Source organism: Strix uralensis, chromosome 2 (genome assembly GCF_047716275.1).
Source record: "Strix uralensis isolate ZFMK-TIS-50842 chromosome 2, bStrUra1, whole genome shotgun sequence".
Taxonomy (NCBI): domain Eukaryota; kingdom Metazoa; phylum Chordata; class Aves; order Strigiformes; family Strigidae; genus Strix; species Strix uralensis.
Window position 1 is genome coordinate 111917943 of NC_133973.1, and position 19635 is coordinate 111937577.

Sequence of the window (19635 nt, forward strand, 5' to 3'; positions counted from 1 at the left end):
TTCATGGGTTTATGACTGGCAACACTAGATTCAGGTGTCAAAATAGGCCAAGAATATCGTATCAAACCATTATTTTACTTAAATAAGAAACTTCTTTAATAAACCTCAGTGTAATACAGGCACACATTCTTACAGCAAACAGAGGAATATACCAAGTAATTTTGGAACACAGCTTTAAAATACTGAAATTGAGAAATTACTGAATGTTGAATGGGTTTTTTTTCTTTCTCCTTCCACCTTTTCCTTCCCCTAAACCATTCATTCAGGTTAAAGGAGGAGCCTTCATAGCTCCCTTTTAGCACCTATAATAAATATTTTAACCTGTTGAAGAATGTAAGATTTCCATAAGATGTTTAGCACCATACTTGAACATTTAAGACCAATATGAAATTCAGTTGATAACCTGAATGTGCAGGATACATGTTAATAGTACAAGAACTTATCCATCACTACTGGTTCCTCAGCTAAGGAAATACTTAAAAAGGTTTAAAGGCTGTCCTTTGCATTGATGACCAAGATATTTGGAAGAGATTTTTCAGAACCATTTGTAGACTATGGTAGCCATATTTTCATTCAATAAGTAACAATACTAACTTTGAAGAATGATTTAAAATAAGAATTTTGAAAAAAAAAAACCAAAACAACAATAATTTTAGCTACAGATAAGCTGTAATGGTAATGCTATGGAAGCTGAAGGGAGAACATATGTAAATCTAACCGGAGGAGCCTACAGAAGAGAAAAAGAAAACAGACTGAAAGCCTGCATCAGATACTTTGTTTCTGTTTCCTTTTCTAACAGTGTCTACCCAGTACTCCACAAATACAGTCATTGAAATGCATCTTCAACACTTGTTCTCCATGACAATTCAATTTTTACTTAATTTGAAAGTAAAGCCATAACCTACTGTTTGACATCACTTATGACAAGGATTACAGTGAACTGCACTATTGCAGATCAAAAGAAGACTTTAAAAATGCAATCGTATTTAAATAGTGAAGATGGTAAAGTATTGAAAAAGTGAATCTTTAAGTACATTAATTCAAAATTTCCATTCTGAAGAAAGTAAAGTCCAACCAACTGAAAAATGACAAAGAAATTATTGGCCAATAAATGTCTAAAACAACTAATAGTGCCTCACTAAACAGATATATCCTTTTTTTAATACAGTTTTATCTGATTACTTAGAGCAGACATGTAGCTTTTTTTATTACTTTTTTACTGTAAACAGCTCTGTAGAGCCATTTCAGCTCAAATGAGCAAATTTTATTCACAATATTTGAAGGGTATCAGATTTTTAGATCTGCACGTGTTCCATCATGCCCTCCCCCAAAGTCTACACTTGAATACATGCTTTCTCAGATTTGACTACCAGTAATAAGAGGCCTTCCATTCTAAATTGTTCTGAGTCATGATTTAACATTCTGTAACTGATCTAGGCTCTTTTTTTCTCATTTTGACCAACCTTCATAGTTCATCTTTAAGGCTTCAGAATTCTGTGATTCAAAGCTGGATAACAACATCTACATTAACATTTCTTCCCTAACGCAGAAGGGCCTCCAAATGCTTATATTTACATTTATAATGTACTGATGTTCACCATTTTCTTTCCTTTTTGCCATGAATTTTTAAAGAAGAAAAGATGATTCAATGAAACAATGTGTGTGCCGTTCAATCATAGTTTGCAATTAAATGTGCCAGACATCTGTGAAAGTCTTAACTGGCCCTGTGCAAGGAAAAAAGGAATTGAATGAAATTTTAACATTATTTAACTTTGTGTGCTTTTTACCTCACCTATACAAAGAAAATCTTATGTAGGCATCCATGGTATAACTACCAAATACAGATAAAGACAATGAAATGTTTCCAGGTATAACACAGACATACACTGGTCTCTGGCAGTCAACCAAAACAAAATATACTATATGATAGTGATAAGACGGAAGGAGTTCAAACATGGCCCTGATCCTTTCTTCTACAAAAAAAAAAAAAAAAAATTAGAAAAACCTTCTAGCCTCCCAGTTAAAAAAAGAAATCTCACAGTAACTGTGACATGGCAGTATGATGCTTAACTAAAAACTAGTTGGGTGCATTTTGAACATATCCAGAACTGACAAACTTATAAAGGTCCTGTTCATTTGTTTGTTACATTTAAATTGTAACTTACTATTCAACCACCATAACAAATACATTAAAGTTTTTTCCCATACAAAAGAGTTTTAAATAGCAGCAGCTGTTTGACAGACTTGAAAAAGAAAACACTTTAATGAACACTTATTTATAATATTCCAAGCCAGGGTAAAACATCCCAATCACTATGAACTCCCTACAAGAAGAACAGTTATACTCTTCTTTCTGTTCAGCCAGGGACTTAAAAAGCACAATAGAGCTATGAGATACAAATCCTACAAGATCCAAATTCCAAGCCTTCTGTGTGAAAGCTGGACATGCATTTCCGGTGGATGTATCACACAAGGGGTGCCACTTAACTAGGAAATAATCCCTAGATGTGTAAGTAAAAGCTATAGAGCATGAAACGTAAGCGCTTTTATCCACATCGCATTGAAGTAGAATGTGGGATTAGTGACATAAAAAGTTTAATACAAGCTGTTTACTGGTAACACTGTCCTCCAAGAAGTCTCTAAATAGCTTCAAATGTATGAAAAGAGACTTCACCAACCTGCATGAGAGAACAAGCTGATTCTTCTCTGTCAAACAAGACTTTCCAGAGGTGGCACTGGAGTTGCTGAAGAGCTGCACGCCACCATTAATTCTTTTAACTAGTCAGAACCTATCTGTGTATCAGAAATGGCAGTGCATCTAGGACAGCCAGTATGAATAACTACACCTCTAGTATCAATTGATTTTTTTTTAATTATACCTCACCACTTCAAACGTCAACGCAATGAAGAAAGTCCACAGATTTCAAAAGCTGAAAAACAGCTATTTGTTGAAATACAGAGAAATGAGTGGTAGTGCACATCGATCAATCTCTGCATAAAAACGTAATTCTGTTTACAACCATAAACAAAATTCTTTAACCCACAGGTTTTCTGTACCTCCTTAAGAATCGTATTTCAAAATGTTTCCATCATTTAAATAAAACCTATCTCTCTGTGGTGGGTTGACCCTGGCTGGACACCAGGTGCCCACCAAGCCACTCTCTCACTCCTCTTCAGATGGAAAGGGGGAGAAGAATACACTGAAAGGCTCATCAGTTGAGATAAGGACAGGGAGAGATCACTCAGCAATTACCGTCATGAGCAAAACAGACTCAACTTGGGGAAATTCATTTATTACTGACCAAATCAGAGTAGGATAATGAGAAAATAAAACAAAATCTTCCCCCCACCTCTCCCTTCTTTCTGGGCTCAACTTCACTCCCAAATTCTCTACCTCCTCCAACCAAGTGGCACAGGGGGACAAAAATGGGGGTTGGGGTCAGTTCATTACATGTTGTCTCTGCAGCTCCTTCCTCCTTACTCTCTTCCCCTGCTCCAGTGTGGGGTCCCTCCCACAGGGAACAGTTCTCCATGAACTTCTCCAGTGTGGGTTCTTCCCACAGGCTGCAGTTCTTCAAGAACAGACTGCTCCAGCATGGGTCCCCCATGGGGTCACAAGTCCTGCCAGAAGCCTGCTCCAGCGTGGGCTCACCATGGGGTCACAGCCTCCTTCAGACATCCAGCTGCTCTGGCGTGGGGTCCCCCACGGGCTGCAGGTGGAGATCTGCTCCCCCGTTAACCTCCGTGGGCTGCAGGGGCACAGCTGCCTCACCATGGGCTGCACCACGGGCTGCAGGGGAATCTCTGCTCTGGTGCCTGCATCACCTTCTTCCCCTCCTCCTTCACCGACCTTGGTGTCTGCAGAGTTGTTTCTCTCATATATTCTCACTTCTCTCTCCAGCTACTATTGCCCAGGTTGTTTTTTTTTTCCCCTTCTTAAATATGTTATCCCAGAGGTGCTACCACCATCACCGATGGGCTTGGCCTTGGCCAGCAGTTGGTCCATCTTGTAGCCGGCTGGCATTGGCTCTGTTTGACACAGGGGAAGCTTCTAGCAGGAGCCACCCCTTCAGCCCCCCACAGCTACCAAAACCTTGCCACACAAACCCTATACATTGTCTGAGACCAGGACTATATCACTCCAATCCCTCAAACCCCAACACCTTCAGAACCTGAGCACTACCCCACACTTTGTCCCCACAAAGCATCATAATATAGTTTTTTCTATGACATTTTACTCCCCAAAGATCAGTCTGATTACTTAAAGTATTTTTTCTCTACAGCTTACTTTGATGCTTATAATAAAAGACTTCAGACAAGTCTTTGTTTTCAGTCACAGTACAAATGTACTGACATAGAATGGTTACTCTTACAAATATATGAGAAGAAAAAAAATGTTGAAAAAATCATTAAAAATATTACTGGGGGAACTGAACACGGATTAAGAAGCTGGAAGCTACTTACCATATAGCAGTACCAAAATGTATTAACAATTACTGCTAAATGCTACTTTTCTCAATAACTCTCTTGGCTGTATTAATTTTTAATAATGCCTTAGTAGCCTTTCATTATAGTGTTTTAAAGATCTCATTTTGCTAAACTAAGTATAGACTATTTAGTTGGCTTTCAATTTTCTAAATAAATAGAAACACCAAGGAGTTTTTCTTAAGTTGGGATTTGGTTTTAGACCACAAACAATTCCTTCCTATCTCCCAAGAAATCTTCAGGATTTCTTAAAGGAATTTTAAATCAAAATTCACATTGGCTGCACTGTCAGCTGTAGCTTGTACCACGTCCTTCTTGTACTATGATGTTTGTGGTCTCCACAACAGCTCATACTCTACAAAATGCACGCGTAAGGAAATTTTAAACCAAATATTTTTTAAAAACTAATGCAGCAAAAACGTACATAGCCAGTTCAGATGTACCACTTAAGCAAAAAAATCCCAATCCTCATCCTCAAAAATGCCACACACCCCAAAAAGTCCTAGTACCTATGAGGGGCTGGGGGAAACACAACACTTTAAGAGATGGTAATACAGAAAGACATAACATGACCATGGACAGAGTTCAGAAAACTGAATTCCTATATTAGCAGGCTGGCACCAGTTTCGTTCAGGTTGCTTTACCAGCTTCCTTACCGAGGAAGCCTTAAAATCTATTGTAGCTCCACATATGAGTAAAACTCCGCATATGAGAGGAGAATTTTGAAATCATAATTGAAACAAAGTGCTCCCAAGATTCCTCTGACCTCCAGAAAGGACTTTGAGCTTCTTACGGCTTTTTCTGCACATCTGGATAATATCAGGTTTTGGTACAAGACACATTTAGGATTGATCTCAGCCAGAAGAAAATACATATGTGCTACTCTTTCTTCAGGGTGAAGTACATTTTGGCTAAAACAGAGCTCAACTGACTTAAACCAGTTATGTCATAACTAGTGCAGAAGAAGAGCTCAAATACAAGTATTTCCAGCCATTCTAACTTCAGAGGATAGGCTAGAATCACAAATCAAATCTGTGACAAACTTAAATCTGTACTATATTAAAAAAAGGTATTTCCTATTTACATTCTGAAACCTCTTAACTGCTTTAAGTTTAGTTTAAGAGAATGATTTCTTAAAAAATTCAACACTTAAAGCATTTTGAAGCCCACAATGTGGGCTTAGACTCTGGTATTGATGGTGGTAATTCCCTCAGACACCTCAAAAATTAATAAGACATCATATAACCAGTCATTTCAAGGTCTCTGTAAATCCAGGCAGACACTGCATCACTGAGAGAAGATAACCTGTTGTACTCAGGATTTTCTATTCATTATGTTAAGAGTTTTTCTAAATGTAAAGATACCTTTCAGCAGTATCATTTTTTAATAGCTAAACACCTAAATTTTTTGTGTGCTGATACTTTTAGGAACAAACTCAACTGGAGAAGTATCAGCTTTGACAGACCTAAAAAGTATCAGCTTGTATGGTCTAGCCTCAGTCTGTTGAAACTTCTGCTTCCTTTTGACTGTTGCTTGTAGTTATACCAAAGGCTCTTAATACATGTTTTACATGTATTTGCATTAGTTTCAGCTGTTGGATATCTGAAAAAGTGAAAACTTACATAGTAAACTACACCTTCAAGACAGAAAAAGGATTACAGACTTGAAAACTATTTTTTTAACTGAACCAGAACATGAAACAAAGCAAGTAGATCCAGATTTATTTTTAAATAGAATTTAATCATTTTTTTTAGGAACAACAAAAATCACATAAGCTATTTTACTATAATTAATTTTCCCTTGTTATAAAAACCATTTATACTAGTAACAAGGGAAATCATGACTGTGAGAAGTGGGAATAACCTGCTTCTGGATTTTAGGAAAAACCTGTAACTATCAACTCCTTCACTGGAGAACAGTCTGTTTTAAAGAGAGTATCAACTCCTATTCACTGAGTACTACCTTTAAAATGTCAAATACTATACTGTTTCAACTGTCGAAGACTGACTTCCTCTCAGTGACTAAGCCTACACATTGTTCCAGTCTCAATGTGTTTATTGTTGTACATTATGTTACTTTGAACAAAATAATTATTTTCTTTACATGAAACATGAACTATAAAAATTTTGTTACACAGTCACCTTTGCTTAATATATTACAGTTTCTAAGTTACATATAGTTATATGCACATAAAGTGCTATGGAACATTTAATCTATAAATATTAGACTATATATAAAGTCATGAATCTATTCAACAAACTCAATGCAGAACTTCAACAGCTTTGGCTCTATGCTGAATATTAGTATTTTTTTCCTTCTGATATCAAACATCTGCAACTTTGAAGACTATGCTAATAGCTCTTCTAGTTTAACTTCAATTCATGCTAATTTGTTGAAGAATGTAGTATTTATAGTATACTTTAAGAGCTACAGAGTTTCATTAACTCAGTATTAAGCCATTAATATTAACTTTATACATTTTCAGCAAAATATCAAATGTAGCTACATTTTATATTTCTGAAATCCAAGAAATAAAGCTTACCTATAGCCATAACTGTGATTTGCAGAACTGACAGACACTCTTGGGTTTGTGTGTTTCATCCAAGGCTATCTATTAACAAACGGGCACAAGAGATGAAAAGTAAACACTCACTGCTGTGGCTCACAGAGGTCTGTTTTCTTTCTTGGCTGCATGTGGTGCAAATTGTCCTTTGCTGGGTTAGGCACAGCAATATTGACTGGATTATTTGTGGTAGATATTGCAGCTCATACTGTGAGATGAGGAAAAAGGTTGCTATAATTAAAAGGCTTCCCAGACTCCACCTCCCACTTTTTGGAAAGGGACCACTATTATCTGCACAAGGAGAATAAAGATCTAAATGTGCGAATGATTAAGGGATCGGAACATCTGACATTCAAAGAAAGGCTGTAGAGAGCTGGGATTGTTTAGCCTTAAGAAGAGAAGGTTTGAAGAGATCTTATAAATGTGTATGTGTATTTATTTGCAGGGCGGGTAGGTGGGCAGGAAGTAGAGGCAAGGGAACCAAACTCAACAGCAACCAAGTAGCAATGGGCACAGGAAACTCCACTTACATTTAACTAAAAACTTGACATGGGAGTCTCCATCCTTAGAAGTACCCCAAAACCAGCCAGACAAGGCCCTCAGCAACTTTATCTAACAGATCCTGCTTTGAGCATGGATTTTTGTCTAGAGACCTCCAGAGGTCACTTCCATCCTTAACTGTTCTACAATTCTTTGAAATTTCTGTGATTCTGCTATTTTATGAAAGTGCTCTGACAATTAAGTTTCAGGAGGATGTTGTAGTGTTAGTGCCAAAGACAAGAATGGAAAGGCATGATCATTAACATGATTTTGACAAGAGAAAAAAATGTGTTGCATATGAGCAACAGGACAGTATGCTGAAGTTTCTTTTCAGATGTACTCAATTCATTTCAGCCTTGGATAGTAGATGCAACTCTAAGAGGCTCTTCTTGTAAGTCTATTTCTGCATTCACATAATGCTAAGATATCAAAAGATGCAACGGAGGCTGCAACATTTCCATGAGAGTAGATGAGAAAGTCTTTCAAATCACCTAAAAGCTGCATAAAACAAACCAAACAAACAAAAAAGACTTCTGCAGGTTGTTTGGAGGTATACGTGCCATAGCTGAACACACAGAAGCAGCAGCAAAGGAGATTTTTGGATCCCCAGAGACTAAAACATGAGACAGGGGCTCCAGAAATCTCTTTAATCTCTAATCAGAAAAAGAATTAGAAGACTGAAGTAGCTCCCACCTCCTGAGAATCTTGCTTGGAAGACCTTATTCAGTCCAATGCAGTCTTAAACAAATGTTTCCATAAGTTTCAGCTATTCAGCATACAAATATTAACAACCATGTAGTCATCAGTCACAGATATGACTTAGAAATACCACACACCTTGCCATTTACCAAAACAGATAAGGTATTCCACTGGAGTAAACAGAAGGAAAAGAGAGGGTGCTGATATTATTTTTTTGACAATGTCAGCAAACTTCTTGCTCATGGAGGAACGTGTTGAGGAAAACAATCCTATTGGACATATAAACACTGTATTTACAGTGATGGCTTTTGTTGGAACTCTCAATCTCAAAAGAAAACAGCAAAAGTCACCAGGCATGAAAGTATAGCACACCACTTGGTAAGATTCTTTACCTCCTTCCTCTTTCCGTAACTTCACATAGCCACAATGCAGTTTCCATAGGCCCCTTGATAAGTTTCATTTATTAAGATAAAAATTACAATTTTAAGAGGGATAAAGCTGCTTTCTTCCTACAAAATTGGCTGCTTCTTCTCATTTCGGGCAACAGCTCTTGCCCCCTTCTCTCAACATTCCAATTTCTGCAATTAAAAAGCTGCAGCTAATGCCCTTCTGCAAAGATGCTGAATCTCCAAGTCAATTCTCCAGACCACCTGCACAGCATCCTCAGATATACTAGTTCACATTTGCTCACATTAGGGAGATATTACACAACTGGAGATGAGAAAACTCTGTAGCTACATTCTGATGTATATGCTCTATTGGAAGGGGCAGAAAGCAACTCCATTCTGCTAGGTATAAAACATAAATTCAACTTTAAGTGAGAATGCTCCCCTGATTTCAAAGTAATCTTTTTTTTTTCTATTGTTTTTTTTAATTGAAGGCTTTTAACACTAAAAGTGACACAGAAACATTTGTAGCTCACAGTTAAATCAGTAAATATTTTTTGGATGCAGTGAGCTACACAAAGTATTGCTAAAGAGTAAGAGCAAACTCTAATCAGTTAGGCATGAGCAATCCAAGACAGGGCTTGGCTTCAGTCAGTTCATTACTAGCTTGAACATGTATTTCATGGCTACTATTCTATATTTAATGAAAGCATATCTTACTTTTTTCTATAATTCTGTAGTAGGAAAGAGTCTTTGTTTCAATAGGTTTGTACAGGCTCCCTTGTGAATCAAAGGACATGTTGTTTATAAATATTCAAAACCTTTCATTTTTACAAAATAAAAGAGCCAAAAATGAAAAAAACCCTGTTACAGTGGCTCTTAAAGCAGGCAAAAGTTAATAAAAGTTAGAAAATTTTACGTAATTGAGTATTTGTCACAGAATATAAAGATTTAAAAGTGAAAAAAAAAGTGAGATCAAGTAAAACTGATTATGTCATATTGCTGGTACTGGAGTTAGTTTAGAAATCTTTACTCAAAGAATGACTATTTCCATTCTTCTGTCTACACCGTTCCAGTACTACAAAAGCCATCAGGTACCAAAAAGCATGGTATGAATAACAATTTCACTTCTAAGTGAATACCTCGCCCTATCTCACTTTCAGCTAATTCCAAAACCTGATACCTATTCTCCATAGTTAAGAAAGGCTTCCAACTGTAAACAAAAAGGCAATGAAAGAAACATCATTTTCCAAATATAGAAGTCAAGCATTTGTAAGCTGTTGAACAGCATAAGCAGTATTCACATTTATGCAAGCTTTCAGTGAATTGTTATGCTGGAACAATTTCACTGATGCAACCCAATTTTATATTAAAGCAGGGTAGTCACATTATAGGTTTGCATTAATATAAATGAGTCAACATCACTGGTATAAATCTCAGTAACACCAAAACTACTTACCTAGCTATTGAAGATTATTATTTTCCATGTACTTCAAAAGTAGAACAAACTCTAAACTGCAAAAATTACCAGAACACAAGTTTTAGCAGTGAGTCAGTAGGTTGATTAGAAGTGGAAGTGCTTCTCTACTGGAAATAACAGATAATCTTTCTCTTAGAGAAAAACATTATTAATCTTCCTAAATTGGAAGTTATGAAACTATAGTTCAAATAGGTGAAATCCATCATAATCCTATAGTTAAAACAGGTATTTCTATCATTAAGGAAGCAATATGTGACTCTCCACAAATAATCCCTTTTTTTAAAAATTGTTTGTTATCTTTATGCTGAATATCATATATTGAATATGGTATCATTCATAGCACATGCAAGCCAAGCTTTTGCAATACAGAAATGGGAGACAGATCATCAAATTCAAAACTCATGTTTCAAAAGATCTGCTGTCTCTGACTGTAAAACCAAATTCTAAATATGATTCAGACTTAAAGCTTAAGGGTTCTGTCTGTGCAAGAACTAATAAAACTCCACAATGGGGTATTTCCAAACATATGAATGGCAATTAAGGATCAAATTCCATTATGAAATAAATAGATCTTCATCAACATAAACACAGACTACTACACTGACCTCTGGCCATAAGGCACACACAAGGTATCAACTAATGAGGTAGCTGCAATGATACTATTATGTGTAAAGTGTTACAAAATGCTGTAGTAACAGGAGAAAAACACAAGTTGATTTGAAATGGTAGGTTTATTGAGACAGGCTAAGATAGAAAAACAAAAAAGTGCCATAACAAGTAATGAAGAGGTAAGATTAAGAGATTGATTTAAAATAGCTTGGATAGTTTATTAAGTTAACACAGCTGTGTTAACACTGTGCACAGTATTTATCAGGATACAAAAGTCCCAGGTTTGGTACTAACGCAATCACAGATTTCATTCTACTTTGATTAAATTCAATATGGCATGAAAGGGGAACAGACGCTTCAGGAGGATTTCATGATCATGCAGTTTCTGGGTGTTGGTTTTGGGGTGGTGGTTTATGGATGTAATATGGACAGTAATTCATATATTTGAAGAGTATGAGCGGAGACACTGAAAAGCATTAACATGAAAGAAAAAACTGCACCACAGCCTCCTAGACATCAATCTCGTGAATGTAATGACCCACGTCCCTTGACTTCTACCCCTTTGAGTACTCATCTGAAAGCCAAGGGGCAGGGGAGACACTGAGGGAAAATATATAGGGAAGAGAAAAATTAGTGTATAACTGAGTACACAGCTAAATGCTTAGTCTTGTAAAACACATGGTTTACATAGGGAATCAGGCCATGATTTTGTAAAAATATCATCTTGATCAAGAGGGGTGCTAACCCTTTGCTTGATGCAGCGGGATAAAACATAGGTAGGGTCTCAGGTGGGAGTAGGCAAAGGCCAAAAATTGGAGGTGTTGTATTAATACGTCTCAACTTTATTCCTTCAGTGTGACAAAAATAATAAAGAAGCCTTTAGGTATTCACCTCCCTTATAATCCATGAACTGAATCCTGTAAAGACAAATAAGATGTAAAGCTAAGTAGAAAATAGCTGTTCAGAGTTAAGCGGTAAGGAATACTCGGTATGCTCACCATGACAGATTTTAAAAAGTTATCACCTATAGAAATGTATCAATCCATCATACCAGAACCACAATGGATTCCAAGCCACCTGCTGAGATATCACTAGTCCTTCATGACCAATACAGGATTGAAAAAAACTTCCACCCATAAACACCTACTGTCAAAGATTAGATAAAAGGCCAAAAGCAATCAGTTACACTAAAAGAAATTAAACGATCAGTCATTCAAAGATTTTCTGTAATCACAACTAAGTTTTCCATGAAGGTATTAGATTGGCAACAGCTACAGTACTCTTAAGTAGCCACCCATGGAATGCTATTACAAACTCTCGCATTGGATACTGCTCTTTTCATATGGCTCTGGTAGCTTCTACAGTAACACCCCACCATAACTTAGTTGGAGATAATATGAGCAGGATAAAAAGGGTCTGGTGGGACAGACAGTAACTTGCACAAGAACTGCCACCTCCAGTTAAGTACTACCTAAAACAAAAATCACACACACACAAAAACATACCAAAGGAAAAAAAGTAACAATTTCAAAATACCCACAAACTTCACTTTTTTGAATACTATCAGCAATTATACTACAAAAATGGGAAGGTTTCCACCAAGAAAACAGAATAAGATTCTCAACCCTGCAAAGCTGGCTCCGCAAGAGAAACAGAAGTCATATGATAGAGGCTACAGCTCATGAGGCCCACGCTTTCTCAGAGTACAACAGCATCCAGTGAACAAAAGTGATTCTTCCTCCCCACACAAGAGCAGAACTGTGCCACAGGATGCTGCAGCAACCAAAGCTGTAAATGGATTCAAAAAACCTCAAATATCAAAAGCCAACTTTAGCTCAAGACCACCCTCAACCAATGTTTGTGTCCCTTTACATTTTTTCTTATGACCACTACTATGGAAAGACGAGAATGATCTCTCACATAATCCAACCCATTTGCTCTAAAGCTGCAAATGCCACTCCTACAAGTACACAATGTGACAGAGCACTAAAAAAATGGCTTACCTCTTGTGATGGGTGACTAACACTGAAGTAGGATGGAACAGCCAAGAAAATGAGAAGAGCTAGGCAGAAGCGTGGGCTGTAGTCAACAAGAACAGCAAGAGACTTTCTGAACTATGCCTGGTGTTTGACCTACTTCTTATAAGCACTCTGTAGCCTGATAAAACATATATAAAAGCTTTCCAGATTGCACAAGGAGAACCCCGGTCAGCTACACCTGTATCAGATTGAAATCTGTTCAAATCTGCATTACATCATCTGTTCAAGATGCACAGGCAAAACGAGCAGCATGTGTCAGCACCAGTCACAATTTTTTAGTATCAGTCGGCTTCCTGTTCACCTTTCTTATTTCACACTGCCATAGAATCAGCACTACAAAACTGAAAATCAAAAATTCTAGGAAATTCAACCTGGAACACAGAAAGCTTTCTAAAAGCTAAGAAACAATGCAATTCACATAGTCATGTTTGATGAAAGCCGGCCAGACAAGAGACAGTTCAAAATATACACTGAAGAAAAAATTCCCAAGACCATTAAAATACTGGAAAAGCAGAGAATTAAGGAAACAAGCCAGTAAAAATAATGAAAGGACAGGCCATTCAATATATATTTTAGAAAAGCTAATTAAAGCCATGGGTGGAAATTTTGCACTAGGAAATAAGTGAAACAAAAATACACAGGCAGACAGACTGACCCACACTTCTACCTTAGTATCATATTTGCTGGAGCACATGGTGCAGAACTTTATTTTAAGCATCCGTCTAACATGTATCATAAGTACAAAAGGGTATCAGGAAGCAAAGGAACTATGGAGACTAACAACAAGCACATCTATCACAGCAATAACAACATCCTTGACAGTACCTTAAGAAAACTAATAGAGCTGTTCAAAGGGTAAAGGCCTCCTCATCAATAGAAGAATAGAACTGGTGTCAAAATATCCCCAAAGAGAAATCACTACGAGCAATTAAAGGATTACGTTATTTGCAAGGAAAGCCTTTTCCAGTTTGGTGCTTTGCAGTACACAAGGGTCAGTGAACACACATCTCTTAAACAGCATGCTGAACCTGGGACTTCATATTAAACCCATAGACCAAAATCAAAATAAGCACCATCCCAGAAGAATGCATGAGGTACAATGAGCAGTTCCCTCCTACTTCCAAAAATGTAAGAAGAATACAATATTCTATAAAATCATTCTAGAAAAGCCTTCAGCTCATAGACTTAACATCTTCTGACCTTCACAGTATTAACACTAGCAGGTTTTTTTAAGAATAACTGTAAGTAGTTCATAGGCATTAGCATAGAAAGGGCTGAACCCTCTCTCCATTATGTATTCCACTGTAATGTTAAACAATGAAAAAAATCGCACAAGCAATACTAGAAACTCTACCAAGTTACATTCCATTAAACAAATTCACCACTATAACAGAACTTTGAACACACAGTAAGTTTGGAGGAAAAGAAGTGTCACTAAGAAAAACATCAAGAGAAACAATTAATCCCATAAACAGCATAGGCATGCCCAAGAACAAAATACTGTCTGAGCTGAAAGTCAACTGTTAAAATTTGGCTAACCTGAAAAACCAACAATATATTAGATGTGGAAAAAGATTTTTGGCACTGCATAAAAAGCACTTCATCAGCTCACAGATACAATAAATCACTGTGTCCATCACCATCAGAAGGTACCACATGAAGTAAATCTGAAATGCAGTAATAGAGACCACAGTGTGGGGCCACCAAAACAAACTTTAAAGATAAAAACTGTCCAAGAGAACCTTAAGAGGAAAACTTAACAGGAAAGAAGAGTGATCATCTCCACGACAAGAGCAAGCCAAACCAAAGTTTTGTCTCAGACATTTGCTGCTGCTTCCACACAGATGCAGGAAGAATTAATAGACTTGTTTAAGCTTTAAACAGAAGAGAGCAGTAATCTCAGATAAGAAAATTTAAAAAAGTATCTCAACCTTTAACTTTTGATTCTCTCTGATAATACAAAAAGTCTCAGCTATGCAGAATAACAAAAAAGCTATTACTAAATGGCTTACAGATACCCAATACAGTACAGTATAGGTTATATTTCTCTGAGACTTAACATATCAACTGACATATCAAACTGAGATCAGCTCTTTAAGCTCTGTCCCCTCATTATCACACTTGCATCAAAAGTCATTCAGAAATAGTAAAGATAAAGGCTGAAGGAAAAGAAAACAAATCAAGTTCTCTCCACCCCACCCACATCCCAAAGAATGCTTCTAAAGTACAAAACGGCATTTTATTTGAAGTTGCTATTAAAATCCTTAATAGAGAATCAGATAATATTTAGTAGGTTAGGGATATGCCATCAGCTTTACTTTGTATCTGCCATATTCACTATGTTTGTTTCACAGGCAAGTAAATTAAGTTTCAAATATAGAAGCCTAAGTTTGTGACATTCACTGCCCTGAGAAGAAAAACATTAGCAGACACAATATAACCTCTCTCTGCTATGGGAATACTGACTATTGTATATTAGAGTCCATCTGTTAAGTAACAACTGCTCCAGAATGCATCGCTACTGCAGCAGCCTCCCAAGCAGTTCCACATTCATATACGTCTCCCAATGCTGAGAGCACTGTTAAACACTCGTGTGTTTATTTTTAAATATAAGCATAGCTTTCAGCAATAGGAACTAATTAGTAGGTAGATCTTATACGCAAGCACTGTCTATCCTCCACACAAATACCAAAACACATTCCAACCTGCCCCCCCAAAGGCAAGCCAATGTTAGTCCAGTTGCTGATGCATTAACAGCCAGAATTAAAATAAGCTTAAGTATCAGTAAGAAGAATGAAAGAAGAAAGAAAACCAAAAAAGGATTAAACATCTTTTTATCTGTCATGATCTATACAAAGCCAGTTAATCAAATAACTGCATGTCATTCCCTTATTTCGAGTGCTACTTTTAAAGGAATGGGTAATAATCCAATAAAGTTATGATGACTTGTACAACACTTGTACAAAAAAAAAATTTACAAATGACATCTCAGTTAAGTGTCAAACAGCTTGTAGAGAGGAGTGGGAAATATACCAGATTACTGTTTTGACATATTCACAAAACTATTAGGGCTTTAACCCTGTGTGTTCAGATAAGCCATAAATATTAAAATGATCTGACCACACCACATCTTTCCCTGCATGCTGCAGCTTTTCCATTCAGTCTGTGCTAGGTCAAATGCAAATAACTGTCAAACAGAAGAATACAGCCTTTTAAAGTGCTTGAAACAACATATATTCTTTACATGACTTTGTATAAAATGAGTGGAGGTTAGAAGCATTAAACTCATTTGAAACAAAGGCAGTTTCAATTAATTGCCATTCAGTTTTGAGCAGTCATTTTGCTATCATATTTTATATGCAAAAATTGAGGATATTTCATTGACTGAACTGCTTCAAAAGCTTTGCTGCAGCAAATCTTGCATTCAGGAGCAGCACCAAATTGCACATAATTGAAAGTGATTCATTTTTAGATCCACTCGTTTGGCTTCTGTAGGTTCCTCAGGCTTTGGTGTAGGTAGCGCAAAAACATTAAGTCATACAGTCCTGCAGTAACTCTTTCACTCCATGAAGTGAGCAGATGACTAAGGAGCTACATTTTAGCATGTTTCTTCTCCTTGTTTCAAGCCATTTACCAGTGTACAATAGTATTTCGCAATGCACAGACCTTAAAATTAGCAACAGAACTTACTTTGCAGACAAGAATGTGTTTTGGAAAGCATGGCAGATTATTAAGACACAAGTAACCCAATACAATACTGCAATACAATCAACTCTTTATTACAGATATTAAAGCGTATTAAATCCTTGCAAAAGTCTCCCTCCTCCCTCTTCCTCTACATAAAATACTCAACTAGATCTGAGCTAACAGGGTTAAACCCTTCACATGTTCCAGCCACTAAGAAAAGATACCAGCTCAGGCTGCCTTTTTTAATGTTTTTCAATTAAAAACAGCTACTACATTCACGCCACTCTTCTTCCAGCGAGGAAGCCACCAGGTTATAGGGCAGCATCCAAAACCCCAAATTGAAAATACTTAAATCTCCTTATTTTTCACATTGTGAATTGCACACACTCCACTTCTGCAGGAGGCGGCCGGGGGGAGGCACTGGGAAGGGGAAGAGTGGCCTGTCTGTACTAGGTAGGGTCCTGCGTGGAGTTTAGGGAGCGCTGAGGGGGCTTCTGTCATACGCACGACGAGGAGAAGAGCAGGTCGCGGTATTAACGAGGAGAGAGGAACAAGAGGAGTTTGGGAAGGAAAGATGGTTGGAGAAGGGCCGTACGTGTAGGAGGGCCACAGGGGCTGGGAAAATGAAGGTCCCTTTCGGGTTGCACAGGGGCGGGGGGGAGCAGGGAGCAGCCCCGGGAGGAGGTTGGCTGCGCGGGCCGGTGCCCAGCGGCCCTCTGCCCGCCGGGGCGTCACCGGGGCGGGGTGCCCGGCCGCTTACCAGGTTCAGCACCGTCTCCACGATGTCCCGGTTGCTGACCTCCCCGACCTGGATGAGTCCGATAAGGACGGCGAATTTCATCCGGATATTGCGGATCGGCACCGACGGGTTAATCATCCCCGCGGGGAGCACCACGGAGCCGGAGCCCGACGCCCTCAGCTCCCCCATCACCGCGACGCCGCTGCCGCCGCCTCCGCCGCCGCCTCCACCGCCGGCCCCGACGGAGATGAGTCCCGCGGGCTGCGGGTCCGGCCCCGACACCGGCTTCTCGCTCGCCATTTACCCCTCGCCGTTACCGGCACCTGCCGCCGCCGCCGCCTCCCCGCCCGGCCGGGCCGAGCCACGCATCCACCGCAGTCGCACCCGGCGGGGCCGCAGGGAGCCGGCCCGAGGCGCAGGCACCGTCCCAGGAGCCGCTCCCCCGCTCCGCTATAATGAGGGATTATTATGGGCGCCGATGCCCCGTTAGCCGAAGGCTGCCCAGCCGGGGCCGCCTCCCCGCCGCGGGGCGGGAGGAGCGGGCGCCGCCGACCGCGGCGCGGCGCGGCCCGGCCCGGCAGAGGCGAGCAGCGCGCGGAGCCGACGGCGGCGCGAGCGATCGCCGCTGCCGCTGTTGTTGTGGAGCCGAAACCGCCGCCGCTCACGCCGCCATGTTGCCGCCCCCTGCCTGCGGTAGCCGCTAGGGCGCCTGCGCCGAGCCCGTCGGGGGGAGTGGCCGGGCCGGGCCCCCCCCCAGCCGGCCGGGAGACAGGTGAGCAGGTGCACGGGGGCCGCGCTGTTACCGCGGCGGCGTGAGGGGCCGCGCTGAGGCGCGGAGCCGCCGCCTTCCGCCGGGGTGCCGCGGGCCGGCGCCCACCCGCTCCGGGGACGTTACGCACCGCCGCCTGAAGTGACAGGGTGGCGCCCGCCCGCTTCCACGCGGGGCCGCCCCCCGGCCTCGCCCCGCCGCCCCAGGGCGCCCCCCTCGGGCTGCCCGCGGGGCTGCGGGCTGGAGGCTGCCGCCGCGGCGCTTGGCGCCTGTCGCCTGCTGCAGGCCTCCGTCGCGGGGAGATGCCCCCTCCTCGCCTCCCCCGGGACCCTGCTGGTGAAAGGGCCTGGGCTGCCCCTCGGCGGCTGGGCAGGGCCCGCCTGGCCTCCTCGGTCGGATCCCACGCTTTCGATCCTCTGTGGTCTCTGCCGTGCCTTCCCCGCACTGTTGTGTGAGGAAATGTGGCTGGATAGGGACCTTTTGGTTGGTTTGGTTTTGTTTTGTTTTGTTTTTTAACGGGGGTAGCAATTTCAGCCTTAGCAAGTGGTCAAGTTTGAGTGAGAGTGTCAGGGATTGTGCAAGGGCTCCTGAGCTTTGGTCACTTGGACCAAAGCACGGGGAGGGGGCTCTGCCAACTTGAGAGCTCGTGTGATGCTTGTTCAGGGAGAGGGACATTTTTCCAGAGTTCTTGTTAATACCTGCAATCCTGGTTCTTGGTGGTGGTGTTACATCCCTTGGTTTCAGTGATGCCTCATGGTAATGAGCATTTTTTTAAGCCTCTGCAGTATTATACCAGAGAAATAGAAGTACCTCTGGTGTTTTGAGGAGGCTCAAATTATTCAAATAGTTGTTTGAATAAAGTTGTATTTATTTGCTCTATGTGTGCTGGAGGTAATCCGTCCCTGTTCTCAAACATGTTCTGTCTTCACTTTGTAGTGGCTGTCATTGCCAAGTTGAATTTTACAACAAATCTTGTCCCCCGGTCTCAGAATACCATTCATCCTGTCTCTTCTGTAACCCCAAATCTGGGAATTTGGCTGGATTGTCGGTCCTCCTTATATCCAGCTTTAGATAATAAAATGCGTAAACACAGTGAATCAGCAGGACTCAATCACTACATCCTCCAGGATTACAGCAGCTGCTCTAAGCTCCACCAAGAGAAAAAAGAGAAGACCTCAGCTCTGTACTATGAGATGCATTAGCTCTACGTACTTGTAAATACAGTATGTTACAGTTACTTGTTTGCAAGATCCATAGGTGCTTGACAGCATGCATAGCCCAGATGCATAGACATGACTAAAACAGTGACTAAAACAGTGGTTAGCTGGGAATCACAGAACCAACATTATTTCAAAAAGCTGCAAAAGACTGGGAGAAAACCCAAAAGATTGATTATGGGAGATAAGAAAGCACAAAGTTTTCTTGGAAGGAAATTCCTTTACAATTTACCACCACCACGAGCAACCTTGTATGTCTCAGAGTAAAGGTACACTTTAATTTCATACACTCATGGAGGAGCCAAAGGTTCCATTCCCTACAGCCCCACAGCCGAACTAGCAAAACTGAATACACATGCGCTTAACTGCTTTACTACAATCAGCCCATCTTAGTTTAATCCCCCAAAGAGGGGCATTTCAGT

The 19635-nt window shown here is 40.1% G+C and overlaps 1 protein-coding gene across 10 annotated transcripts in view; it reads right to left on the bottom strand.

The window, feature by feature from the left end:
* NBEA (neurobeachin) overlaps positions 1 to 17901 on the bottom strand; it is a 514855-nt gene extending 496954 nt beyond the window's left edge. For all 10 annotated transcript variants that reach the window (XM_074859829.1, XM_074859824.1, XM_074859821.1 and 7 more), the window contains exon 1: positions 17249 to 17901. In XM_074859829.1, coding sequence (XP_074715930.1) covers positions 17249 to 17527 — 279 coding nt within the window. In that variant the 5' untranslated portion in view covers positions 17528 to 17901. The remainder of the gene's footprint in view (positions 1 to 17248) is intronic.
* Between the last annotated feature and the right edge of the window lie 1734 nt (positions 17902 to 19635).